This window comes from Numida meleagris, unplaced genomic scaffold (assembly GCF_002078875.1).
Source record: "Numida meleagris isolate 19003 breed g44 Domestic line unplaced genomic scaffold, NumMel1.0 unplaced_Scaffold119, whole genome shotgun sequence".
In the NCBI taxonomy this organism is placed as follows: domain Eukaryota; kingdom Metazoa; phylum Chordata; class Aves; order Galliformes; family Numididae; genus Numida; species Numida meleagris.
This window is the reverse complement of record NW_018362987.1, coordinates 1180914-1201354: the sequence shown is the minus strand read 5'-3', so window position 1 is coordinate 1201354 and position 20441 is coordinate 1180914. Positions and strand designations below refer to the sequence as shown.

Sequence of the window (20441 nt, the reverse complement as noted above, 5' to 3'; positions counted from 1 at the left end):
CCCCCCCCTCCTTCTTCTCCTCTCTCTCTCCCTCTCCCATTTTACATGTAACCTGCATGTAGGCAACCTGTAGGGATCCTTTTCTTAAGAAGAGCTTTAAACCCTGACAAAAACCCCAAAACCAAGGAAACAGGGAGCCATGCTTAGAGTGGGATGATAAGTTGCTCCAGAAGAGGGAAACTGACCTAGTTTTTTGCTGTTTTATGTTCTTGGTGGGCTTCTGATGATGGTTGAACATATAATGGGCATTTGGGCTGAGCCAAAGGGTTTGCTCACATTACCGAGTTGTAGGAGAATGTATGGCTGTGTGGAGACAGGCAGTGGTTCCCTTATATGCTTTGAAGCAAGAAAACTTGAAATGTCTATGGGGTGGAAAAGCAGTGTGTTGTTCCCATTAAACCACGGCTCTCTGCTTGCATTTGAATCTCCTGAGCTTGCGTCTGCGTAGGGCTGAGTTTTGCTCTGTCAGTTGTCTCTAAGTATTTATTCGTGGTACTGAGTTAAATGATCATAGCAAACTGTTAAAAGACCATTATTAAGGTCGTAAAGTCCAACACAGAAACATGAGCAGATCCTACTCATGGGTTTCCTTGCCTTCAGCGCAGTTGCACTCCTGGCCAGTGCAGAGTCCATGTCTCTGTGCCCCAGTTTGCCCCAGAGGACTAGGTTTCAGGTGGGGTCTGGGTTAGGGTGCCAGGAGGGTGCCAGCCAGCTCCCCACCTTGTTAAGCATGGGGTTGACACATCTGGGACTTGCTTCCCTGTGGTCCCTCAGCTTCTGCCCTGGAATTGGTTTGGCTTTCCCAGGCTGTTAGTCCCTTTGTACCTTAAAACTGAGCTAGTGCATATATAGGGATCGTAGTCCTTGGCTATATCTCTCAGATGGACTAGCACTAGGAAGCAGAGGAACCCCCCAGCTGCTGAGAACAGAGCCGAAAGACCTGTTCTGAGTCTCAGGAGAGAAAGCACCTGTTTTCTTGTGAGACAGCTGGGTTAATAACAATTGATTTAGCTAAAATAAATCAACGGTACATTAAAATTGAGTGTGTAGATTAAAAGAAATTTGGATGCACTGAATAGCTACTTCTGGAGAGGTTAGACAGAGGGAAGTTATAAATAGGATGCAGATGTGGCTCCTGTGGTGATTTGCTAATGTGTTGGGGCCTTTGTGCTGCTCCTCAGAAATTATTTTGAATAAATTGCTCATAACTGGCTACTAAATGTAACGAAATCATTGGCTCTCACTTGCTGAATCATAAATTGGGAGTGCAGCAGTCTTGATTCTGTAACTCATGCTTGTCCATGGATTTATGTGTTCAGCACCAGTGCAAGGTAGAAAAATGACTAATTTGCTGCTAAATGGGTGACGTGTAAATGTGTTTATAACAAAAGATACTTGCTGAGCAGTTCTGTGATCAAGAGCTAAGCTTCCAGAGAAACAGAACAAACTGCACTGCAAGCCGTGCTTACTGATCTGAAAATATTTCCAATTTTTTACTATCAGTGGGGTACATGTTCCTGATAATGATTGTGAGCTCATAGCTCTTGTTTTGTAAGAGTTTTAATTAGCTTCTGAATGGCAGTGCAGCGTGTCTGCTGTAAGCGTGTGGGGGGAGATAAGAGGGGGTGAAGTAACAGCAGTACATCTTGCATGACTTCCTTTCACTGCCAGATTGTTCTGAAAAAGAGCAAATGGGAGGAGGATTTCTATCGCAATCTTACATTGTTGTGTACACAACAGATTTAAAATATTAATGCAAACTTAATTTTATCATTAAACCTTTTGGACACCTTGCATTGCATTGCCTTTTTCTCTTGTAGCTTTTGGCCATTCTTCTCTTAAATTGAATTTTATATAAATGTGTTGCTATTAATGGATGTAATTGCACAGAATATTAACATTGATTATATTGCATTATAACATTGATTGTGGGAACCACAGAGCCTTCCTTCTGAAGTCCTTTTGGCTGTGCAACAGGGGCAGGCTTCTCCTCTTCCCTCTCTGCGAGATTCAGGTGCATGAAACTAAGCACATAACAATGCCTCTGTTACATTATTGTTTTCCAAACTGCTGATAAACACAATTGTCTAAGTAAGGAAATGTAAATACAAACAATAAAATGTGTGTAAGCTTATAATGAATGCTTGAAGGGTTAGGGCTAGCATGTTTTTAACCTATAAAGGAAGGCTTGGGATTTGTTATATGGTATAAGCAAATGGTTTTCAAGTGAGAAATGGTAACTGCGGTGCGAAGCAGTTGTAGTTGTTCAAAGTTACCGATCTGAAAAGCAATGCAGATTAGCATTAGAATTTGTATCGGGTTATACTTGGATCCCAGTGTCCACATTCCTGGACCCACTGAGCTTTGCTGCCCATCCCTGCTCTTTTCCACTTTCACCTCTCCAGTGCTCTGGGTGCATCAAACACTTAAAATGCAAAATGGAGAACAGAGCCAATTAAATACAGAGTCTCAGATCTCCCCAGGGGAGGAAAAGGATCCAACAGCTCATGGTGAAATTGCTGCCGTCCCTTCTGCCTCCAAGTTTTGCTTCTGCAGAGTGAGAAAGCGGGAAGATGCATCTCTTTGTGACCAGGAAGTAAACAAATGAGGAAGATGGAAAGGAGTATTCATAACGTTTCTCCCCTCTGAGCTGCAGGGATCCACATCCCCTGCATGCTTACTGGGTGTGCATGCAGTTTGCATCTTACTTTCTGTTGATCAGGAGGACACCACTCTGAGCATGGCTCCTCTGTACCTTGGCTGTGCAGGTGGGCGAGGAGCTGGTAGATTAGTTGGTGGCGGCGCTAACTCAGCGGTCCACATTTTGCTTTCACAGCTGCAGGGTTATACAGGTGAGCCAGCGGAATGCATCCTGCTTTGGTTCAGCTGATGGTGTGTGACAGCAGGAATAAATTAATGTGCTCTCTGGATGTAGCAGCTCCTGCAGGCTTGCCAGTGATCTACTCTGAAGTCATTTTCTCCTGCCTTCTCCTCTTTCTCTTTCCTTTCTTCCTACACTGGCAAATAAAACCTGTTCATAAAACACAGCAAGCACATCTCTGCCGTCCAACAAAGCAGCAGATGCTAAAAAGCTGCTCTTAAACTGTGTCCATCTAAACTCTTAGATGGCTATTAACATGTCAGAGAGCTTGGACTGATGTTTCTTGGGGGCGTGCTTAAGATTTATATTTCTTATTCTGAGACATGCACTCGGTGGACCATCTGTACACATTTCTGTATCAAGGTATCCAAAGTAATATTTGCTCTGGTGTTTGCCTGCTTCAGGATCATCCAGTGACCGAAGCCAGGAAGTGTTCTGCTGTAAGTGGTCATTTGGGATTTAGACGATGCTGGAAATGGCGAGCTTTTAACTCTGCTTCTGTTTGGGAAACCCTTACTTCTCTGTGTTTGCTGAGGTTCATGAAAACAATGTAAAATACTTCTCTTGCAATGCAAAAGACTTCACTTAATTCAACACGGATAGATAGGTAAATGCCACCCAAAGGCAAGCACAGTGTGGGTGGAGGAAGGCTTGGTGGCCAGAAGTGGCCTCTAAGCAATGTAATTAACACTGCCTGCTCCTCCACTGGGGGAGAAGAAAGCATCTGCACTTTGCGAGAGCCTTCTCTAGGCACCCCTTTCAGTAACCCTAATCCCAGTGGTGGATTCCATGCTGAGAAGTAACAACGCAGACAGCTTGTTCATCAGGAGGCAGGCAGCCAGCACCCTCCTGGGGTGGGCCTTCAGCTCCCTCCCAGCATGGCTGCGTCACGCACAACCTAGGAGCCTTGAAGGTTAGATGAAATACCTTTAAAAGTGTCAGTTCCTCTGAAATCTCTGAAGTGCCCGTGCTGCAGATTTCCTGACCCTGTTGATGCTGGCAGAGGGGAAGGCAGGAGCAAACTCTTGAGGAGTAACTGCGAGTGGCTCTGCTTTTGTCAGCCAGCTTTCTCCTTATTAATGGCTCAGCGTGACACTGCTTACTTGCTTTTTGTTCTCATGGTTGAGCTGGCAGTACAGTGAGCCACCTCCCTGCACTTTGGTTGGCAGTGGTCCAGTTCTTCTTTGCAGCTGATGGGTGTGATTTAGGGGCTGTTTAGTCTTGTATCCTGCACTGGTGCTGAGCCATCACTGTTGTTTTCCCATGGAAAACATCAGAAATCCGTCTCCTCCTACACTGCAGTGGCTGCAGCCACAGATGTCTTCCAGATCTGCTCATTTTAAGTAACGTGGTACAGGTGGAAGTACACTCATTTTACTTTGCTGCATAAAATCAACATCATCTTATTTGAATGCCATTATCCTTTCCTGGTCAGTTGCTCTGCCCTGAAAGCATCCTGAGTTTTTGATGTTGGTGTTTTTTCCCCCATCCTACACTAAACCTGAAGACTCTTCAGCCATGGAAGGAAATCTCAGCGTGCTCTTCTGAGGCACAGTCTCCTGGTCATCACAAGTGGTGATGCCATTTTCTTTTGCTCTGCTTTCCATGCTTGGAGGATGCTAAACCAAGCAATACTTTCAAGCAATAGACACTTCTGATGGAACGTAGCTTTGGGATGCAGTGACACCCGCGTTGGATACAAATCCTTTGTGTAGGATATCTAGCTACTATTCACTAGAAGATGATCTCAGCTGTAGTTTCTAAGAGGCAGCTCTACATACTGTTTTTTTTTAAACTATTATTTAATACACCCTAATTTGCAAAGTTTTATGCTCAAAGGTGGGTCAACGATTTAAGGACTGTGGAATTGTTTTCTCTTTCAAAAGGGGAAATCACGTTAGAGGAGGATCTATTCAATCAGAGGATCATTGAGAGGAGAGGTCTTACCCATCCAGAGCACAATAAATATAATTGTGATTTTAGGGAGCACGGCTCAGGATCCTCCTGCAGGTGAGTTCGGAGTATCCTCACTGTACTTCTCCATAAGCTGGTTTACACCATATTGATGATAAATACAACACAGTACAGAAACTTGCAACCATCCTCTGCATTTGTGATTCTGTTCAAGGTAGTTTTCCATCCACTGATGTTCAACATAACACGATATACTTGTTATTAAAAACCTGGAGAAGTGTCAGAGCAATTATGTGTTGTAGGAGGAAGGAACTACTTGGAGAAGTTGTAGAAAAAAAAGCTCTATTCAAACTGCTTAAAGAAAGGGGACTTGATAGATCCTCTTGGGAAATAAGTGGGAGTTAGTCCTTGAACATGCAATGACGTTCCTGTGAATAAGAGTAAATAACATCCTGCGGAGCATGGTCTGTGTGGAAGCCCAGTGGTGGGACCCTCTCTGGATTTTTCTCCTCATTCTATCATCTCCCTGTGCACATACAGACCCCAAAAAAACAAAGAAAGTGAGATTTGTAGGCGGTTCTGTGTTTCTTCTTTTCTGAATGCCTTGTCTATAACCTTCCATAACCATAACCATCTTCTTAGTGCATTTTATTCCTTAAGTAATGTTTCTGTAGTGTCAGTCTTCAGCCACTGACTTCAACCTCATGTGAATTTCTCTGATTTACACTGTTGTATGTCTTCCTCTGAGCTCCCAGCACTTCTCTATGTTTTGCTTTTTGGTGAAATAGGGGATGATGGTGTGATGGTGGGGCATCACAGAATGCAGGTACCTGGGAGCTTTTGGGCAGGAAGAAGTAAGTATGAGCAGAAAAAAGGCTGATATCTCCCAGCCGTGAAAGAGAATTGGATTGCCCAAGTTCAGCAGCAAGCTTTGGACTGTGGCTCGTTTCAATATCTATCAACATCTGCAGGGTGCTCCTTTGGGACAAGGGCATGAAGGCAAGTGTTTGCCATGCGGAAATGATTCCAAACCTGCCAAGCCTGCCAAACCAAAACTGCTGCTCTGATTCTGTCAGCCCCTGCATTAGCACATGATCCATTTGGTTTTAATGTTTGTCGCTTATGCTTATCAAGTTCAGGCATTGCCATTTGGATGGCAATGCCTGAACTGGCTTCTAAGGAGAACTTGTTTCGTCGCCCCATGTAAGGTAAAGCTGCTGACCGTGAGCTGAAAAATTGTCTGTAGGCAGCTCATCAGACTTGTGTTTTCTGAGATTGCATGCCCAAACACAGCAGCATTAGATTTTTTTTTCCTCCCACAGCCAAGAGGCTGGTGACAGAAGTCAGAAGCAAAATGGGATTTGCCAGTCTATATTACCTGGTGAGTTAATGTCGGTGCAGTGGTTCTGGCCTCTCTCTGATGTCTGTAGGCAGTAATAAATCACATTTGATCAAACTGAGACAACCTGCTGATTTGCAAACATGAAGTACCATCTAATAAAAGTCCACATTTCACATTCTTAAAGAACAGCCTTTGGATTAACCTGGAGTAGTGCGGGTCGCACTTGTGAACCCAAGCTCACCACTTGAAGTTCAGCGTATACTTTATGTATGCAAAACTAATTAGAACTCAATTTGCTTCTGTTTCCAGAAGAGACTTTTCAAATACATTTGACTCAGAAATCATGTCTGTCTATACCTCAAGGTGTTTCTCATCTGGTAATTTTCCCATTTGTCAACTTTGATTTTAAACAAGAGCTTGTAGCACAAAGCAATCTTTTTGCCTCACAGTGATCACCAAGCAAGCCTCATGAGAATTGTCATTCTCACCTCAGCTTTTCAAGTGTTGTACAAAACATCTCTGGGTATTTTCACAGCCCTTTTGGCTGTCTGTCCATGGAGGAGAGAAACCATGATCATAGCATTTGCCCCTTAGCTCCATCTACACCTTCTAGGATATCTATTCTTTGAAGTGCTGTTACCCCATATCCTAAGCTTTCTCTTCCAAAGTGCAGCATAGTTTTATGTATGCATACTTCTTCCCATTCCTTGGTGTGGTTCAGCAAAGGTGCATTTTGCACCTCTGGTGCTCTGTTGTTGCCCGCGTTTCATACTGGTGTGGCTTTGGAGCATTGGATCTTTCCAGAGCAAAAGAAGGATGAAGAACAGGGCTGGTAAAAATCAAACTGAAAAGAGGATTTTCAGTTGCTTACAGTGCTTTTAAGAAAAGTCTAAGTCTTAGCTAATTTCACTCTTAATTTGGAAAAAATGGGGCTACATATGTCTATGGAGGTGCCACTTAACAAAAGCAAACTGGTACCTATGCTCCAGTTTCAGTGTATGGAAAGTGCCTTTTTGGCCTTGCATCTTGCTCTTGCCTGAGCCTACAGACGTGCATTTTTGCAGCATTCACAAGGTCCCTTAGCAGAGTGCCTTTCTTTGCTTCCATGGGAAGCAAGTAATGCAAATACACAGCTCTGCATGAGGAAAGGAGGAAGAAGCAGGCTGAGTTATCTGCTCAGTTTCTCTCACTTCCTACTTTTTATTCCTAAAAGCCAATGGCCTACTAGAGCTCACAGACCACAGATTTCTTCTAAATTTCTTACTCCTTATTGTGCTCCAGAACAGCCCCTTGTTTCCATTCCAGCATCAGGATCCAGGAGAGAGCAACTGCTTGCGTCAGCCGAAGAGCTGGGGATAGCTCTGGGGAGTTACGTTGTGTGCAGTACGCAGGGAGAGAGAATTTGGGGCAGTGCTGAGCAGTACAAGAGCAACAAATGGAGGTTGTTAGGTACACGATCTGCACTAGTTTATTTTGAAATCTAGATCATCCTCATGTGTGAGAATCCCTGAGGAGTCAGCAGTTTGGTTGCTCTTGACACTTCTTTGTACTCTTTGTTCTTATCTTGATTGTTTTGGATGGTTTTTGTCATGCTTGACATTTTTCGTAGGATTTATGCTGAGCCACTGATGCTATTTTCCCTGCTCTCCTACACAGAAAATGTTGCAAACTGTCCTTCCTTCACATACGATGCTTTTAAGGTCTGGTTGAGTTGCTTCAGTTTGTTCTGGAGGTGCTTGGTAATCCATCAGTGCTTCTCGTGGTGGTAAAGTGTTTTGGCTCCATAGAAAATTATCTGTTTTCAAAAAAATGGTTGACTTTTTGCCTTAGAAAAGTTGCCAAGCTGGTCGTACAGGATGAAGCCTGAGCTTCCACCCAGCTCCCAAGCCTACTAAGACTGCATGGTTCAACCTTGTCCCAGGTATTTTGATACCACAAGAACAAGGAAAATAGGGCAGCAAGGATCAGGGTGGAGTGCTGGTTTGGGAGCTTGAGAGATGCTGTCATACATAGGTGACCTTGGCTTTTGAGAACTGTGTGTTATGGGGCCACGTTTCCAAAGAGTGCAGCTGTGGAAATCTCTCTGCCAGGCCAGAGCACTCCCAGTCTGAGGACAGTGCTTGCCTCTCTAGCCCTGAGGGCAGAGCTGAGCAAGGTACATGCCTACCCGTCTGGCATCCCACTCCTGTGGAGCCTGTTGCCTTTGGTTTAGCCCCAAAATGTCTCTTTTGGGACCGTCGCCAGGATCAGGGGCTGGAAAACCTTCTCATCCAGCATACTTATATGTGGGTAGACAACATATATAACCACAGAATCATAGGTTAGGTTGAAGGGGACCTTAAAGTTCATCTAGCTCCAAATTCCCTGCCATGGGATGGGCAGGGCTGGCAGCTACCAAATCAGGCTGCACAGGGCCCCATCCAGCCTGGCCTTTGTCACCTACAGGAACAGGGTACCCACTGCTCTCTGGGCAGCCTGTGCCAGCACTTCATCACCCTCTGAGTAAAAAATTTCCTCATAACATCTAACCAAAATCTCCCGTCTTCTAGTTTAAAGCTGTTTCCCCTTGTCCTGTCGCTATCAGACCATGTAAAAAGTTGGTCCCCTGATAATAAAGAGTAAAAAATGATGGGCATGTAAATGTTTATCAATTTTTGCCTTTTCTTATTTTTTGTGAATTTCCAACTTCTGTATGAAGTGCCTCTTAGTGTTCTTGGTCTATCTGTTCTCTTATCATTACATTTTGAGTACGTGTTTATCTTGGGCAGAAAGGGGTAGGGGGAGCATGCTTTTGCCATTCAAAGGATCTCAGCTTTTGGTTTTGCTCTGTTGTGTTTAATAAGAGATTGCAATGACTGCATGTCCCACTATCACTTACCACAGCACATACTAAATGGAATTTTCATTTTAATTAGAAGAAGAAATAAAAATTGATCGGTCAGTTCCAGCATTTTATAGGTTTATAGCTGGAACTTTTTTTTTTTTGGATAACATTTTGAAATACTTCCAAAATATTTTGAAAAGCCAGGAAATGAAAACCAGTGCTCTGAAGAGTGTTGTAGCTAGGAAATAAACTCAGATAGCATAATCCCCCAGCTGCCTGAGCCAGGTGAACAGAACATTTAGGGCATTCAGCAGCAAACTTTGCAGTGCTCTATTTTGTGTAGAAATCCTGAAACATCCTTGTATCCAAAGAGATCTCTGAGTACACTGATGCAAAGTGCTGGGGTCTCAGGGTGAGCTGGTTGATGTGCCCGCATGCTGCACAGGTTTCCCATAGCCAGGGCAATAAATGACTCATGGGATTTGTTTATTTTCACAGCACAGCCTAGTTCCAGCAAAGCCCTGCTCATGGTACCCACCAATGTGTGGGTGCACCATGGGTCGTGCTCACAGCAGACAATTTTGAAGTGCCAAAATGAAGCGAACTGTGCTTGTGGGCATTGTGGTCACAGTGCCAGGTCAGGAGCCAAAGCGTGAGTTTGGCATGGCAGCAGCACTTGCACAGACCCACCTGCTTTGGGGAATGCAGTATGTGTTTGAGGTTGTTGGTTTGTTTGTTGTTGAAGTTGGGTTTGTTTGTTCTTGAGATTGAAACTTATTTTTATCGAGATAAGACTGAGTCAAATTAGAAAAGCAAACAAGCCCAGTGTTCCCTGAAAAGTGTTCAGTATTTTACCTAGCCATAAACATGCAGCTCATCTGTTCTCTTTGATTGACTTTATTTCACACGCAGCTTCCAAAAGCAGTGGGGCAGTTCTGTGTAGGAGTACAGAGCCCACGGCTTGCAAAGCAGGGCTCAGGGCTGTGAAGGATGTTTTACAGAAGCTAACATTTGATTCGACTTTGCCTTCATGTTTTCATTTTCTCTGTCTCCTCAGTCCATGATATCCCTCTCTCTTTGAGAGAGGCTTCTCTAGCAGCATTTTTCAGCATCCAAAAGATTTCAGCACAATCTCACAGTCTCATTGCAAACAAACTCATTATACAGTACTTGCCTATGCAAGTTGTGAAGCTGTACATACACACCTTTAGTCTAAAACTGTCAGAGGTAATTCAGAGACAAAAAATACTGAGGATGGAAGGGATTCTTGAGGCGACCTATCTACACCCTGCACGACTATATCCCAATGGTGAGGATCTTGGGATTTAAGCTTAGTAAGAGAGGATGCATGTCTCACCCATATACATTTGTAACTATTCCAAGTGGTATTTGAAGATGTGCATCTTCATGTGGGCTGGGTCCTTCAGGTTCTGCCATGAACCTGTTGTGTCACCCCTATAATTTAAATTACAAGTGTCCTGTGTGCAGCTCTGCATTGCTGGGGCTGCTTCATCCTTCTGGCACTTGACTTTGCTGTTGTGCCTTCCTCTCAACTTGTGTTTGCAGCCTGGGGAAGCTTCTCTATCCTTCTTGCAGCTTCCCCCAGCACCTCTCTGCCCCAGGCTGCTGCTCACAGCTTTTGGTGATCACCTTTATCTCCATTCCTCATTTTTCAAAACTGTTTCTGCATTCAGGATAGAAACTAGGACACAGATCTGCTCTTACCACCCCTCATCCTTCCTCTGGAATAGGTCTGGATTTAAAACCAAGGGGTATTGCTGCTATTTGCTGCTCTGGTCTTCTGAGATGGCACATCTCAGTGTGTTAATTCTCTGTTCCCAGCCCATTTCTTAACAGCAAACACTAAAAGCCAGTTGTGTGTCATGTAGGATACGGCACTTGGAAAACTCAAAGAAGTTGAGCTTCAAAGCGCTGCTGCAGATGCCAACTTAAAATGAAATAATTCTGGAAAAAGTCATCCAAAATTGTCTAATCTTTTCCAAGAAAGCGTCTAAAGAAAAAATCCATTTTTCTCCGTATTCAAAACATTCTCACAACAACTTGCAGTGTTGCCATGTTTTGGAACTGTCATGGTTTTATGATTTTCGGTTATTGGTACTCCACATCATAACATCATGTAGTGAATGTACCTGGTCCTCAGAAGAGAAGGACTACTACATTCCCCATGGTACTTTGCTCCTCTGTTACCATTTTCCAGCTGGAGGGAAAAGATAAAAGCTCGCAGTATAAAAACTTGAGGATCACGAGACCTGGTCCCTTTTTTCTGCCGTCTCTCGTCTTGGCAGCACATCGCTCTCCAGCCGTCTTATTGTCGGTAGTAGAGTAAGGCCTACCTTGATTCTGGGACATTCTCTCTCTCTGTATTGGATTTATCAGCTTAAATTGTAATTATATTGTATTATAGTGTCTTGTTTTGCATTCCGATATCTTACTTAGTAAATTAGTTTGCTTCTCCTCAGATTGTTGCCGCTGTTCTTTGCTCTCAGGGCCATCTCCTTACCCTTTTCCCCTTTTCCTTTTTCCCGGGACGTGGGCCCGTGTGTCCCCCGTCCCCTTTGTCACGGAATCGGGCCTAACGCCCGTAAACCATTGACAGGAACATGACTTCAAATTTGGCAAAATGTGCTTTTCGTTGTCTTCTCTCTCCACCTATCGCAGTTCTTCAGCAAAACTTACCCAAATTTGTCTAAAAGGAGAAACATACCAGTGCTTGCAGGGGCCAGGATGCTGGTGGGGGGACTGGTGGCTTAGCCCCTTCTGTTCCATTTTCCATTTTCCATCCAGTTTCCATTCCAAGGCTCTAGCTCCTTGTCTTCCATTTTGTCTTGATTTTAGCCCCTTGTGTTCCATTCTTCCTCCTTCTCCCACCTGTGAATGTATCATTTTCTTTGCAAGTATTGTTAAAATAAATTAAATTCTAAATTGATTCTTGCCTGTCGGGCACTTCGGAGAGGGAAATGTTGCTATATAATGCAATAACTCCTGCCTCATTGCTGGCTTGGCATTTGAAATATATTCACTGGTGTTCAGGAAAATCTGCTTTTAATCCTTGCTTGTAACTGTAGGAAAAAATTAGAGTCCTACCATGAGATTTGCCCATTTTTTTTAAGGTTTTTTAGGGTCTAGGATCTAAACCGAAACCAGTCACCTGAAAAGTGATACAACTCCTAAGTCCCATCCGTGACTCAAAAGCACTGCTAAGATATACAACTGAAAGTAAAGGAAAGAATTGGTCTTTCCAAATGACTCTTTTTTTGCCCAGGGAGGGAAATAAAGCAGCGATAGAGATAGGAAGAGCAGCACAAGAAGTTTGCCCATTGTATGAATTACGTACAGGCTGACAAATTCTTCAAGTCATCTTAATCTGTTTTTCTCTGCACCCGGAAGGAGAAAATGACCATTTAATTGTTAGGATTAAAAATAACCTTACTAACTGAGAGAATCACATGAATGCAGTTTGGCTTGTAGTTTGATTTGTTGGAGCATGGATGCAGCTGAGACAGAGATGCTATTTAATGTTTTATTGAATGGACCCAACATGATGAAGAACCAAGTGTCATCATCAAAACAAAGCAGCCTGGGAGCTCTGCTTGTCATTGCACAGTGGGAGTGTGTGGGATTTGGGGATGCTTGATCAATTGGTTTTACCCAAGGGTGGAAAAAGAAGGCTGAAAAAGAAGCCTGGAGAGTCCTGGGACATTGAAGCATCTGATGGAAGCACAGTGTTTTGAACTATTCCCAATCTGTCTGACTTTTGAGGTGCATGTTTTGCCCATATGGGAGTATGGAAGAATAGGAATTTTGGGGAAACCTAGGGTTTAGTCACCAAAATGCAGGTGTCAGTCTTTACTCTAGGTAGGTAGCTAAGACATAAGACTTTTATTTTACCTTATGTTCTGTCTACATCAAAAATACCTGTGTAGTCCTCCATCAGTATAGAATACTTTCTTACGGCTGATAGAAAAACTTATGGTTTCAATACAGGCTACGTCTCAGCAAAGGCAGTTGTGCTGTAAATGAAATATCAATATTGAATTCAGTAGCACTCAATATTTTGGCAGAAACGTGGCATTTTGTGATGGCTTCTTGTCATGAGTATCACCTGTGTTTTTTGCTTTCCAGAGATGTCAGAGGGAGGCGAGCATCTCCATTAAATGATCAGTATTGTTTTGCGTTTCTTTTGGCTTCTGTATCTGGTTGATGTATCAAAGAAAGCAATTTATTCCCTGCATGGAAGCTGCCCTGCATAGGCTGCCAGCTGGGAACAGCAAAGGGATGAAATCCCTTCTCTTTGAGGCTGTCAGACCCTGTGTTTTCAAGGGAGGTGACTTTAGCTCATGCTCTGTTGAGTTTATTGTCAGGTGCTTCCTGTTCCAGATTGCTTTATTGCACAGCAGGAGAATAGGACACTTGCTATGGTGCAATCAATTGTAATTAGGCAGCACATTTGTCCTGTAGCATACTGAAGGAGAGGTAGCCACGTTCACTTGCAGGCATGTGAAAGGTCCAGTGCGTTTGCCTTTCAGTTGCTTAAAACATTCTTATGAGGAATAAAATTAGCTGGAATGCAAATGTTAAATGAGCATATAAATTCTTGTTTCTTAAACTAGCAAAGTTTTAGTGTTTATTGTTGAATGCCTCCAAAGTTGAGCAGTTCTCGTGTAGAAGATCCTTACTGAATTCATCAAAAAAAGTCTTCGTGTCTTTTTTTGCTGACTGACAACCAAACTGTACACCACCTTTGGGGCATGGGAAACGTGAACTGTAATCTTTCTCTTTTTGAGTTTGCCATGAGACTGAAACAACATGGAATTTGAGCATCTCTTGCTTTTTCAGGGCTTTCCTGAAGCCTCTGGTTTTCTGCCCAGCTCTGTAGCTGTGCCTTGAAACTCCAAGTGAGGTGGGATAACCACTCACAAGCCAAATAACTTCAGCCTTTTCAATTCCCTCTTCTGTAAGTAAAACTAGTTTGCTTTAGCTTTAGTTTTGTAGAACGTCTTACATATTCTTGTTTGCATCCAAATATTTTAGTGAGAAATCTCCATACTTTTAAAGTTAGTATTTTAATTTCATCACCATTGTGGTTCTGGTGTACTAAGAAAAATGATTGATGCTGTAAAGGACCATTAAGACTGCAGTAAAAGTATTGTGGGCCATATTTGTGCCTTCATCTTAATTCTCAAAGTCTGCTGTGATACCCGGGCAGGATGTGGGGAGCAAGCTGCGTGCCAATGGAGGCTGGGATAACGCTTCTGTGTGTTACTGCTGGCAGCTCTTTCCAGCCCTAGGGCAATCCTCCCCAGCCTTCATCACTGCTCTGCGGGATTTTTGTCTCCTCTTCCTCTCTGCCCTAAGGGATCATCCACGCGTGAGGAAGCATTGACTTATGATCATACAGCAGTGTGAGCAAACAATGTGGTTCTTATAAATAAGACTTTTTAGGAAAAAAAATGGCCCATGGGGGAATATATGCAGCTTTTGACCCAAAGTGGATGATCCACATGGCTTGCTTTGGGAGCAACATTTGCAGCAATGGAGCAGGTCTCAGAATGCTTCTGAGTAATGGTGTTACTTGTGTCCTACTGCTCAGATTTTCTCTGCTTTTCTCTAAAATGAGAGCTGGAAGTGAGGTAGCCCCCTTCCCTTTACTGATGTTTGTTGTAGAGCTGTGGCAGAAAAATCCCCATGTATTTTTGAAGCATTCCAGGCCATGTTTGGTGTCTGACATAAATATTGGTGGTTCTGGAGCAAATGAACCACAAACTGGCCCTGAGCTGCTTTCCTTCCATTCACCCTTTGCTTTTAAATCCCCCTCACATGTCTCATTTTCGCAGGGTTGGCAAGCAGACAGAACAGAGTTGCTGTCCTTGGGTGAAATGCTCACAAACAAAAGGTTCTGTAGGATGTGAATTAAATAACAGCCATGGGTCAAAGTAATTTTCCTTTTGGTAATAGCTGTGTTATTCATGGATGAGTGTGCTCGGGGATTAGTTGCTTGGTGAAAATGAGCAAAATTGCTCCATGGTTTTCTTCTGTGGTGTCACAGACCTAAACCTTTTTCTTTTTTAATTAAAGAAAAAATGAAGAAAATTTCACCTGAAGTATAATACATGAAGCAATGTTGACAATGAGCTTAGTATACTACTGTTTCCTGACAGATGCTCCACTAAGAAAACTCAAGTGTTGAAAGCTTATATATGCAAGGTTTTTACAGCTTTTCCTGAGGCTGCATGCTCCCCTCCAGAGTCAGCTTTGTCTGAAGGGAATTTCCCCTTTTAAATGGCCTTTTTTGTTGTTTCCCTTCACACAGATGGGAAGGTTGAAGTGACGAAAGAAGGCGTGAAGCTGTGCACCATGGGACCAGGCAAGGTATTTGGGGAGTTGGCCATCCTCTACAACTGCACTCGAACAGCAACTGTCAAAAGTAAGACCATTTCTGAACTTTACTGTTGAATGGCTTAGGATTCCTTGGGAAGCAGGCTTCTTCTTGTCTTCCCTTTGGAGTTGCAGCCTCTGCCTAATTAATTAAACTCTCTATGGCACGGATTATATTGTTGAACTTAGGAACTATGAGCAGGAGGAAGATAGCAACAAAATGCTTCACTGGGTTCTTTCACTGAGGTTTGTTTTCACAGGGCACCTTCTGCATTAATACAGTGGTTAATGCTACCATATGTCTCTAGTTTTCTGTATGACAGTGATGCCTACAGTAAGGATCAGGACAGTGTATAGGATAGGAGCTTTCATACCACTTGATCATGGATCTTGTGTAATTTCCCAAGAAGTGTGGCTGAGTCTTTTTAGTCCTGCTCCTGCATTCCTATCCTCCGCCATATACACTCTTTTTCCAAGCCCTGTGGATGGACACCAACTGGCCAGGTGGGTGAAAGGTTTCCCAGCACCTTGCTCCATAAGTATTCAAGGGAAACTTTGGAAATAAGGCCAGTTTTTGTCAGGATGAGGCATCGTTTTCCACCTAAACTGTCTACACTAGCAGAACTGGAAGAAAACTGGATGGCACCGATCCTCTGCACTAAGTCTTTTCTCCTGTAATCTGGTTTGTTTGCTCAAAAGCTTGGGTTACACAATAGGTGGAGGGAAATTACATTACTATGTACACTGTACATATGTTTTCATTTAAATACAGATTATACTTAGTTGAGAGTTCTTTATCTTGAGGATAAGATGAAATCTTAAGTGGAGAGGTTTTATTAGAGATGGAATATAGTTCTGTGATTTAAAGGTGCTGTAAGGGAAGAGTTAGGATACAGATGGGATAGATCATGAAAATAACACAGAGACAAGAAAAGTGGTATAAAAATAGTGAGGTATGTGAGTCCCTGTTTGGAAGAGAGTCTTTCAAAAATATCTAATTTCTACCTCAAAAAGAGAGAGAAGAAAGAGGAGCAATGGACAGAAGTGTCAAAACAAGAATGGATAACTGGATGTTTTGGGAAGAACATGCTGTTCTCCATAATCCTAAAGGGCCAGACTGACGCACTCTTGCTTTTGCCTGCATAAACCTTGCCTTTTTACAAGTACTGTTTATTGCAAGTAAATCGTTGGCTAACTCATGGTCACATCATTGGCAGTACAGTTTATGCTTCGGAGCAATTCATAATCCCAAATGATGGAACAAATGCTCGTAGCACTTGGGTTGTGCTCTAACATCCTCAGAAATCTTCCTTCAAGAAGGAGGTGGTTGCATCTGTTGTTCTATTCAGTTCCTCTCCCACTGACATTATAAAATTATGAGAATTCTTCACCTCCTTGGGTTTTCAGTCTCCTTTTTAATGCTAGAAAGTAAATTTTAGGTGGTTTCCTCTCTACTTACTGCTAAGTAAGTTGCAGTTGTGGTTATAATTGACTTTATGTCCTTTAAGGTGTAGTGGTGAGCAAGGTCAGAGCTCATTTTTTGGGAGCTGTTTCAGCTGGACCTAATTGAGCAGAGCCAGGTCTTTGAGGCATATGGATCAATTTAGGGCATTACTGGCTTAAATTGTTGCTGATGCTGCTAATCACCAGCTTCAGACATCTGTTTGTTCTTTTTGGCTAAATGATAAATAAATGTCATAAATCTTTAGAAGGGCAAACAGTGGCAAATACTGCATTAGGTCTGATGATAACTTTGATCATTACAAGGTTTATTTTGGGAGAAATGAACAATTGATGATTGTAATGAGAGCAGACACCCAGTCAGCAGCAATGCTGGTGGTGGGGAGGTGCATTGGGGCATCATTTTACAGAAACGCTTTCCGTCAGACCTTCCCAATTTTCAGGAGATGGATTTCCATTACCTCCAGTGTCAGAAGTGCTCTCTCATGTGCCTGCCACTACTTCATTACAGGAGTGCTACATTTTTCTTCTGAAAAATGAAGCTGCACAAAGACCGAGTGAAGGATGCATTGTGGTGGTGGGGGCCCAGCGGTGCCTTCAGGCTGTAATGATGTGCCTTCAGTCTGTACTGATATCTCCCGTTCTAACTCGTGTGTGTGTGTGTGCGTGTGTGTGTGCTGGGTGAATAACCAAGTTTTCAGTGTCATTACCCAGCAGCCTGCTGCGGCTTCTCAGCTGCAGTGCACTCCATGGAGCTTGCAACTTCAAGGGATCAGTCACTACAGGAGGTCCTTTGCCTTTTAACAGTGCTTGAGAAGACTTTAAGGTTTAATTATTCTGAACTGGCTCCTTCTGGTTCCTTATAACCTTTTTCATGAGGCAACACTGGCCTTTTGAAAGCTTGCCCTAGGAGAATTATTGTGGTGTTTTTGTAGTGCTGTTACAATCTTAGGTGAAAGCAAGATGGGGTCTGAGGGGATCCAAGCTGCTGAGTACCAAGGGCTTCCTCTCATCTGTAGCCTTTGCTTTACACTTCCAGATACTATAAAGAGAATTTATTTTTCTGCTGGAGAATGCTCTGTCTGAAGCACTGCCAGAGCTTTCTGAAATGCAGTTGTTCACAAATCACTTCCCTATGTAAGGGAATCTAAATCCCAGTCACCAGCTGCGCTTTTCTTGGGTCCGTATTGCATTGCCTACATGAAAACTTGAGGCTACTAGCAATGTAAAGCAGAATCATAGACTCTTCTCGGCACCAACAGATCATTTTATTCAGTGCATTAGAATAAGGAAAAGGAAATCCTACACATTTCTATGGGTAACTTAGGTGAAAATGATGCGTCAAGTACCCTGGCAGAGAAGCATTCTCTAAATATGCCTTTTTACTTATATATCTCAAATTGCTATTGGCACCTCTTTGAGGAAGCAGGTTGTGTCTTAAAATATAAGTTGTTAAGACACAATTGTGTTTTAAAATCTGTGTTTTCAGCAGTGGTACAGGATCTGGGATTGCTCAGTAGCAAACCCCTTAGTTTGGAAGGGAAAAAAAGCCTCCTAATTATGCACATAGTGGACTATTATTTCAGGATTTTCAGACAGGAGGGTTTGATCCACATCGCTTGAGGAGTTTGAGGAGTACTATCCATTGAAAGACTTCTTTGACTCCAGCTGTCACCACCGAAAAATGGTACAGAAAACTGACAGACTTGTCTAAGAAATAGATTATTTCATACATTACAGTCTCTGTCTCTGATAGTAAAACACAAGGAAAGTTAGTATCTTTTTCTGACTTAAACACTATAATCCAACCCTTTTAAAGTTTCGCTCTTTGTTCTTTTCTCCCTATTTCAGCCTTTTTAACCTAGAAAGTCTGAGGAAAAGCAATGCCCAATTCATCCATCTCCTAAGAATCATGAGACTGAAATAAAAAATTACTTATTTATAAGGAAGGTTACAAGCTCTGGCAGCATTTTATTTGATTCTTTGAAAAAATGCTTTGTCTTTCCCGTTGTATTGGCTCCACTGATAAATGAGCATGGTGCTTATTTCAGTGCCTGCATGTGGGGCAGCTGCATCCTGGGCAAAGGTGCAGAGGTGGGTGCTGGTGCTGCCTGCTCTGCTGTGCTACAGAGCACTGAGTGGCACTGCGGGTTTATCCTTGTTTGTTTTAGGTTTTAGTCTGCTTCCTCATTTTCTGTAACTCCTTCTTTGGCACCTACTTTTAGGCTGTAGAAAAGCTGTTAGAAAACAGGATTCACTCTCAGGAATGGGACTTGTAAACTCTACTGCAGCTGCATTTGCAAAATGGAGCATGAAGAAAAACAGAATGCTAGTTTTATGGAATAACTGGAGAGCTGAAGGTTTGCACAGTGAGTCAGACCAGGAAGATTCTTGAAGAGCGTTATGACTTTCTCCACGCAACCGTCGGAGAAGTAGCTAACAGCAACTGTAAAATAATTACTTCACAAAAGCTTCCTTTCCATCCTCTTTTTATTCATGTCTCCAAAAACATTACTGATGCATGAAATCAGGCTAGAGCAGTTCTGATTATTGGGAGAGCTGAACTTTGCTGATGATAGTAAGCCTTTGCTTTGAGCAGAGTTTGATAAACAAGGGCATGCAATAATGGTATTTGCAACTTATATTAATTTACAGGCTGAGCTACACACAGCCTTTTCCCAAACTGAAACACAAGAGACTGCAAAGGGTCTGGTTTGGATGCACCACTACATAAAAGTTTCTTACTCCAGACTATTTCCTGGCACTGACTGCAGAAGAATGAGCTGCGTGCTTCTTAAGACAGACACAGAAAGGAATAGTTTGTGGTTCAGAACCAAAGCAAGCCTTTCCTTTTCTCTAAAACCACTTTAGGAGGTGCTTGGTAACATGAAATTATCCCACGCTACCTTTCTTTATGTCTGTGAAAATGTAGTTTTAAAAGCTATGTTCCTTTCTCATTTACAGTAGATTAATTTTAAAGATTTAAGTATACCTTTCTGTACTGGAGGAGTTGTTCCCTACATTGGAAATCCATCACTTTTGGCAAGTTCCCACTGAAGTATTCTTAAAACAAGATCTCCCAGTCATGGGAATAAGCCTAAATACCAAATTAGTCAGTAAATGTCACTGGAACTACTGTTGTTTTCAACCAAGCTGTAGCACCATCACATGTAATGCTGTCATTTATAGCATCAAGGGAATTATTGTAAATAGAGAATTCAGTATTAGTGTAGAACAGTGCCAAACCATCCTGACTTTTTGGTTTTCTCTAAAAAAAAAACTAAGAAAAAACAACAAAAAAAAGATAATATCACCATTGTTCATTGGAAGTGCATTGGAAGGATGTTTTTACTCTTTAAGGATTGAAAGACTTTTTCTTTTGCTGTGAAAAATAAGAGTTCAACAATGAGTAACTGCATTTGCTCCATTTTGGTATCTTCTAAATTATGAGCTCTTTCTCCCTTAGCCTTTTGTATTTGCACCTGAAGGACTTACGGTAAAGTCTTTAGCTTCGGTGGATTTCTGACTAAATATTAACAGTAGAAGGATCTCCAGTTGCCTACATCATGTCCATGAGCTATGAGCTTGCGATGAGCTTGAAGCCTACTTTCACACTCCTGGAA

General features: G+C 42.6%; 1 protein-coding gene across 7 annotated transcripts in view; it reads left to right on the top strand.

Annotated features, from left to right (window-relative positions):
- PRKG1 (protein kinase, cGMP-dependent, type I) overlaps positions 1 to 20441 on the top strand; it is a 429334-nt gene that overhangs the window by 149336 nt on the left and 259557 nt on the right. For 6 of the 7 annotated variants that reach the window (XM_021381835.1, XM_021381839.1, XM_021381834.1 and 3 more), the window contains one exon: positions 15293 to 15406. In XM_021381835.1, coding sequence (XP_021237510.1) covers positions 15293 to 15406 — 114 coding nt within the window. Of the gene's footprint in view, positions 1 to 13845; positions 13937 to 15292; positions 15407 to 20441 lie in introns of those variants that run through there. The other variant, XM_021381840.1, reaches the window with a different exon arrangement.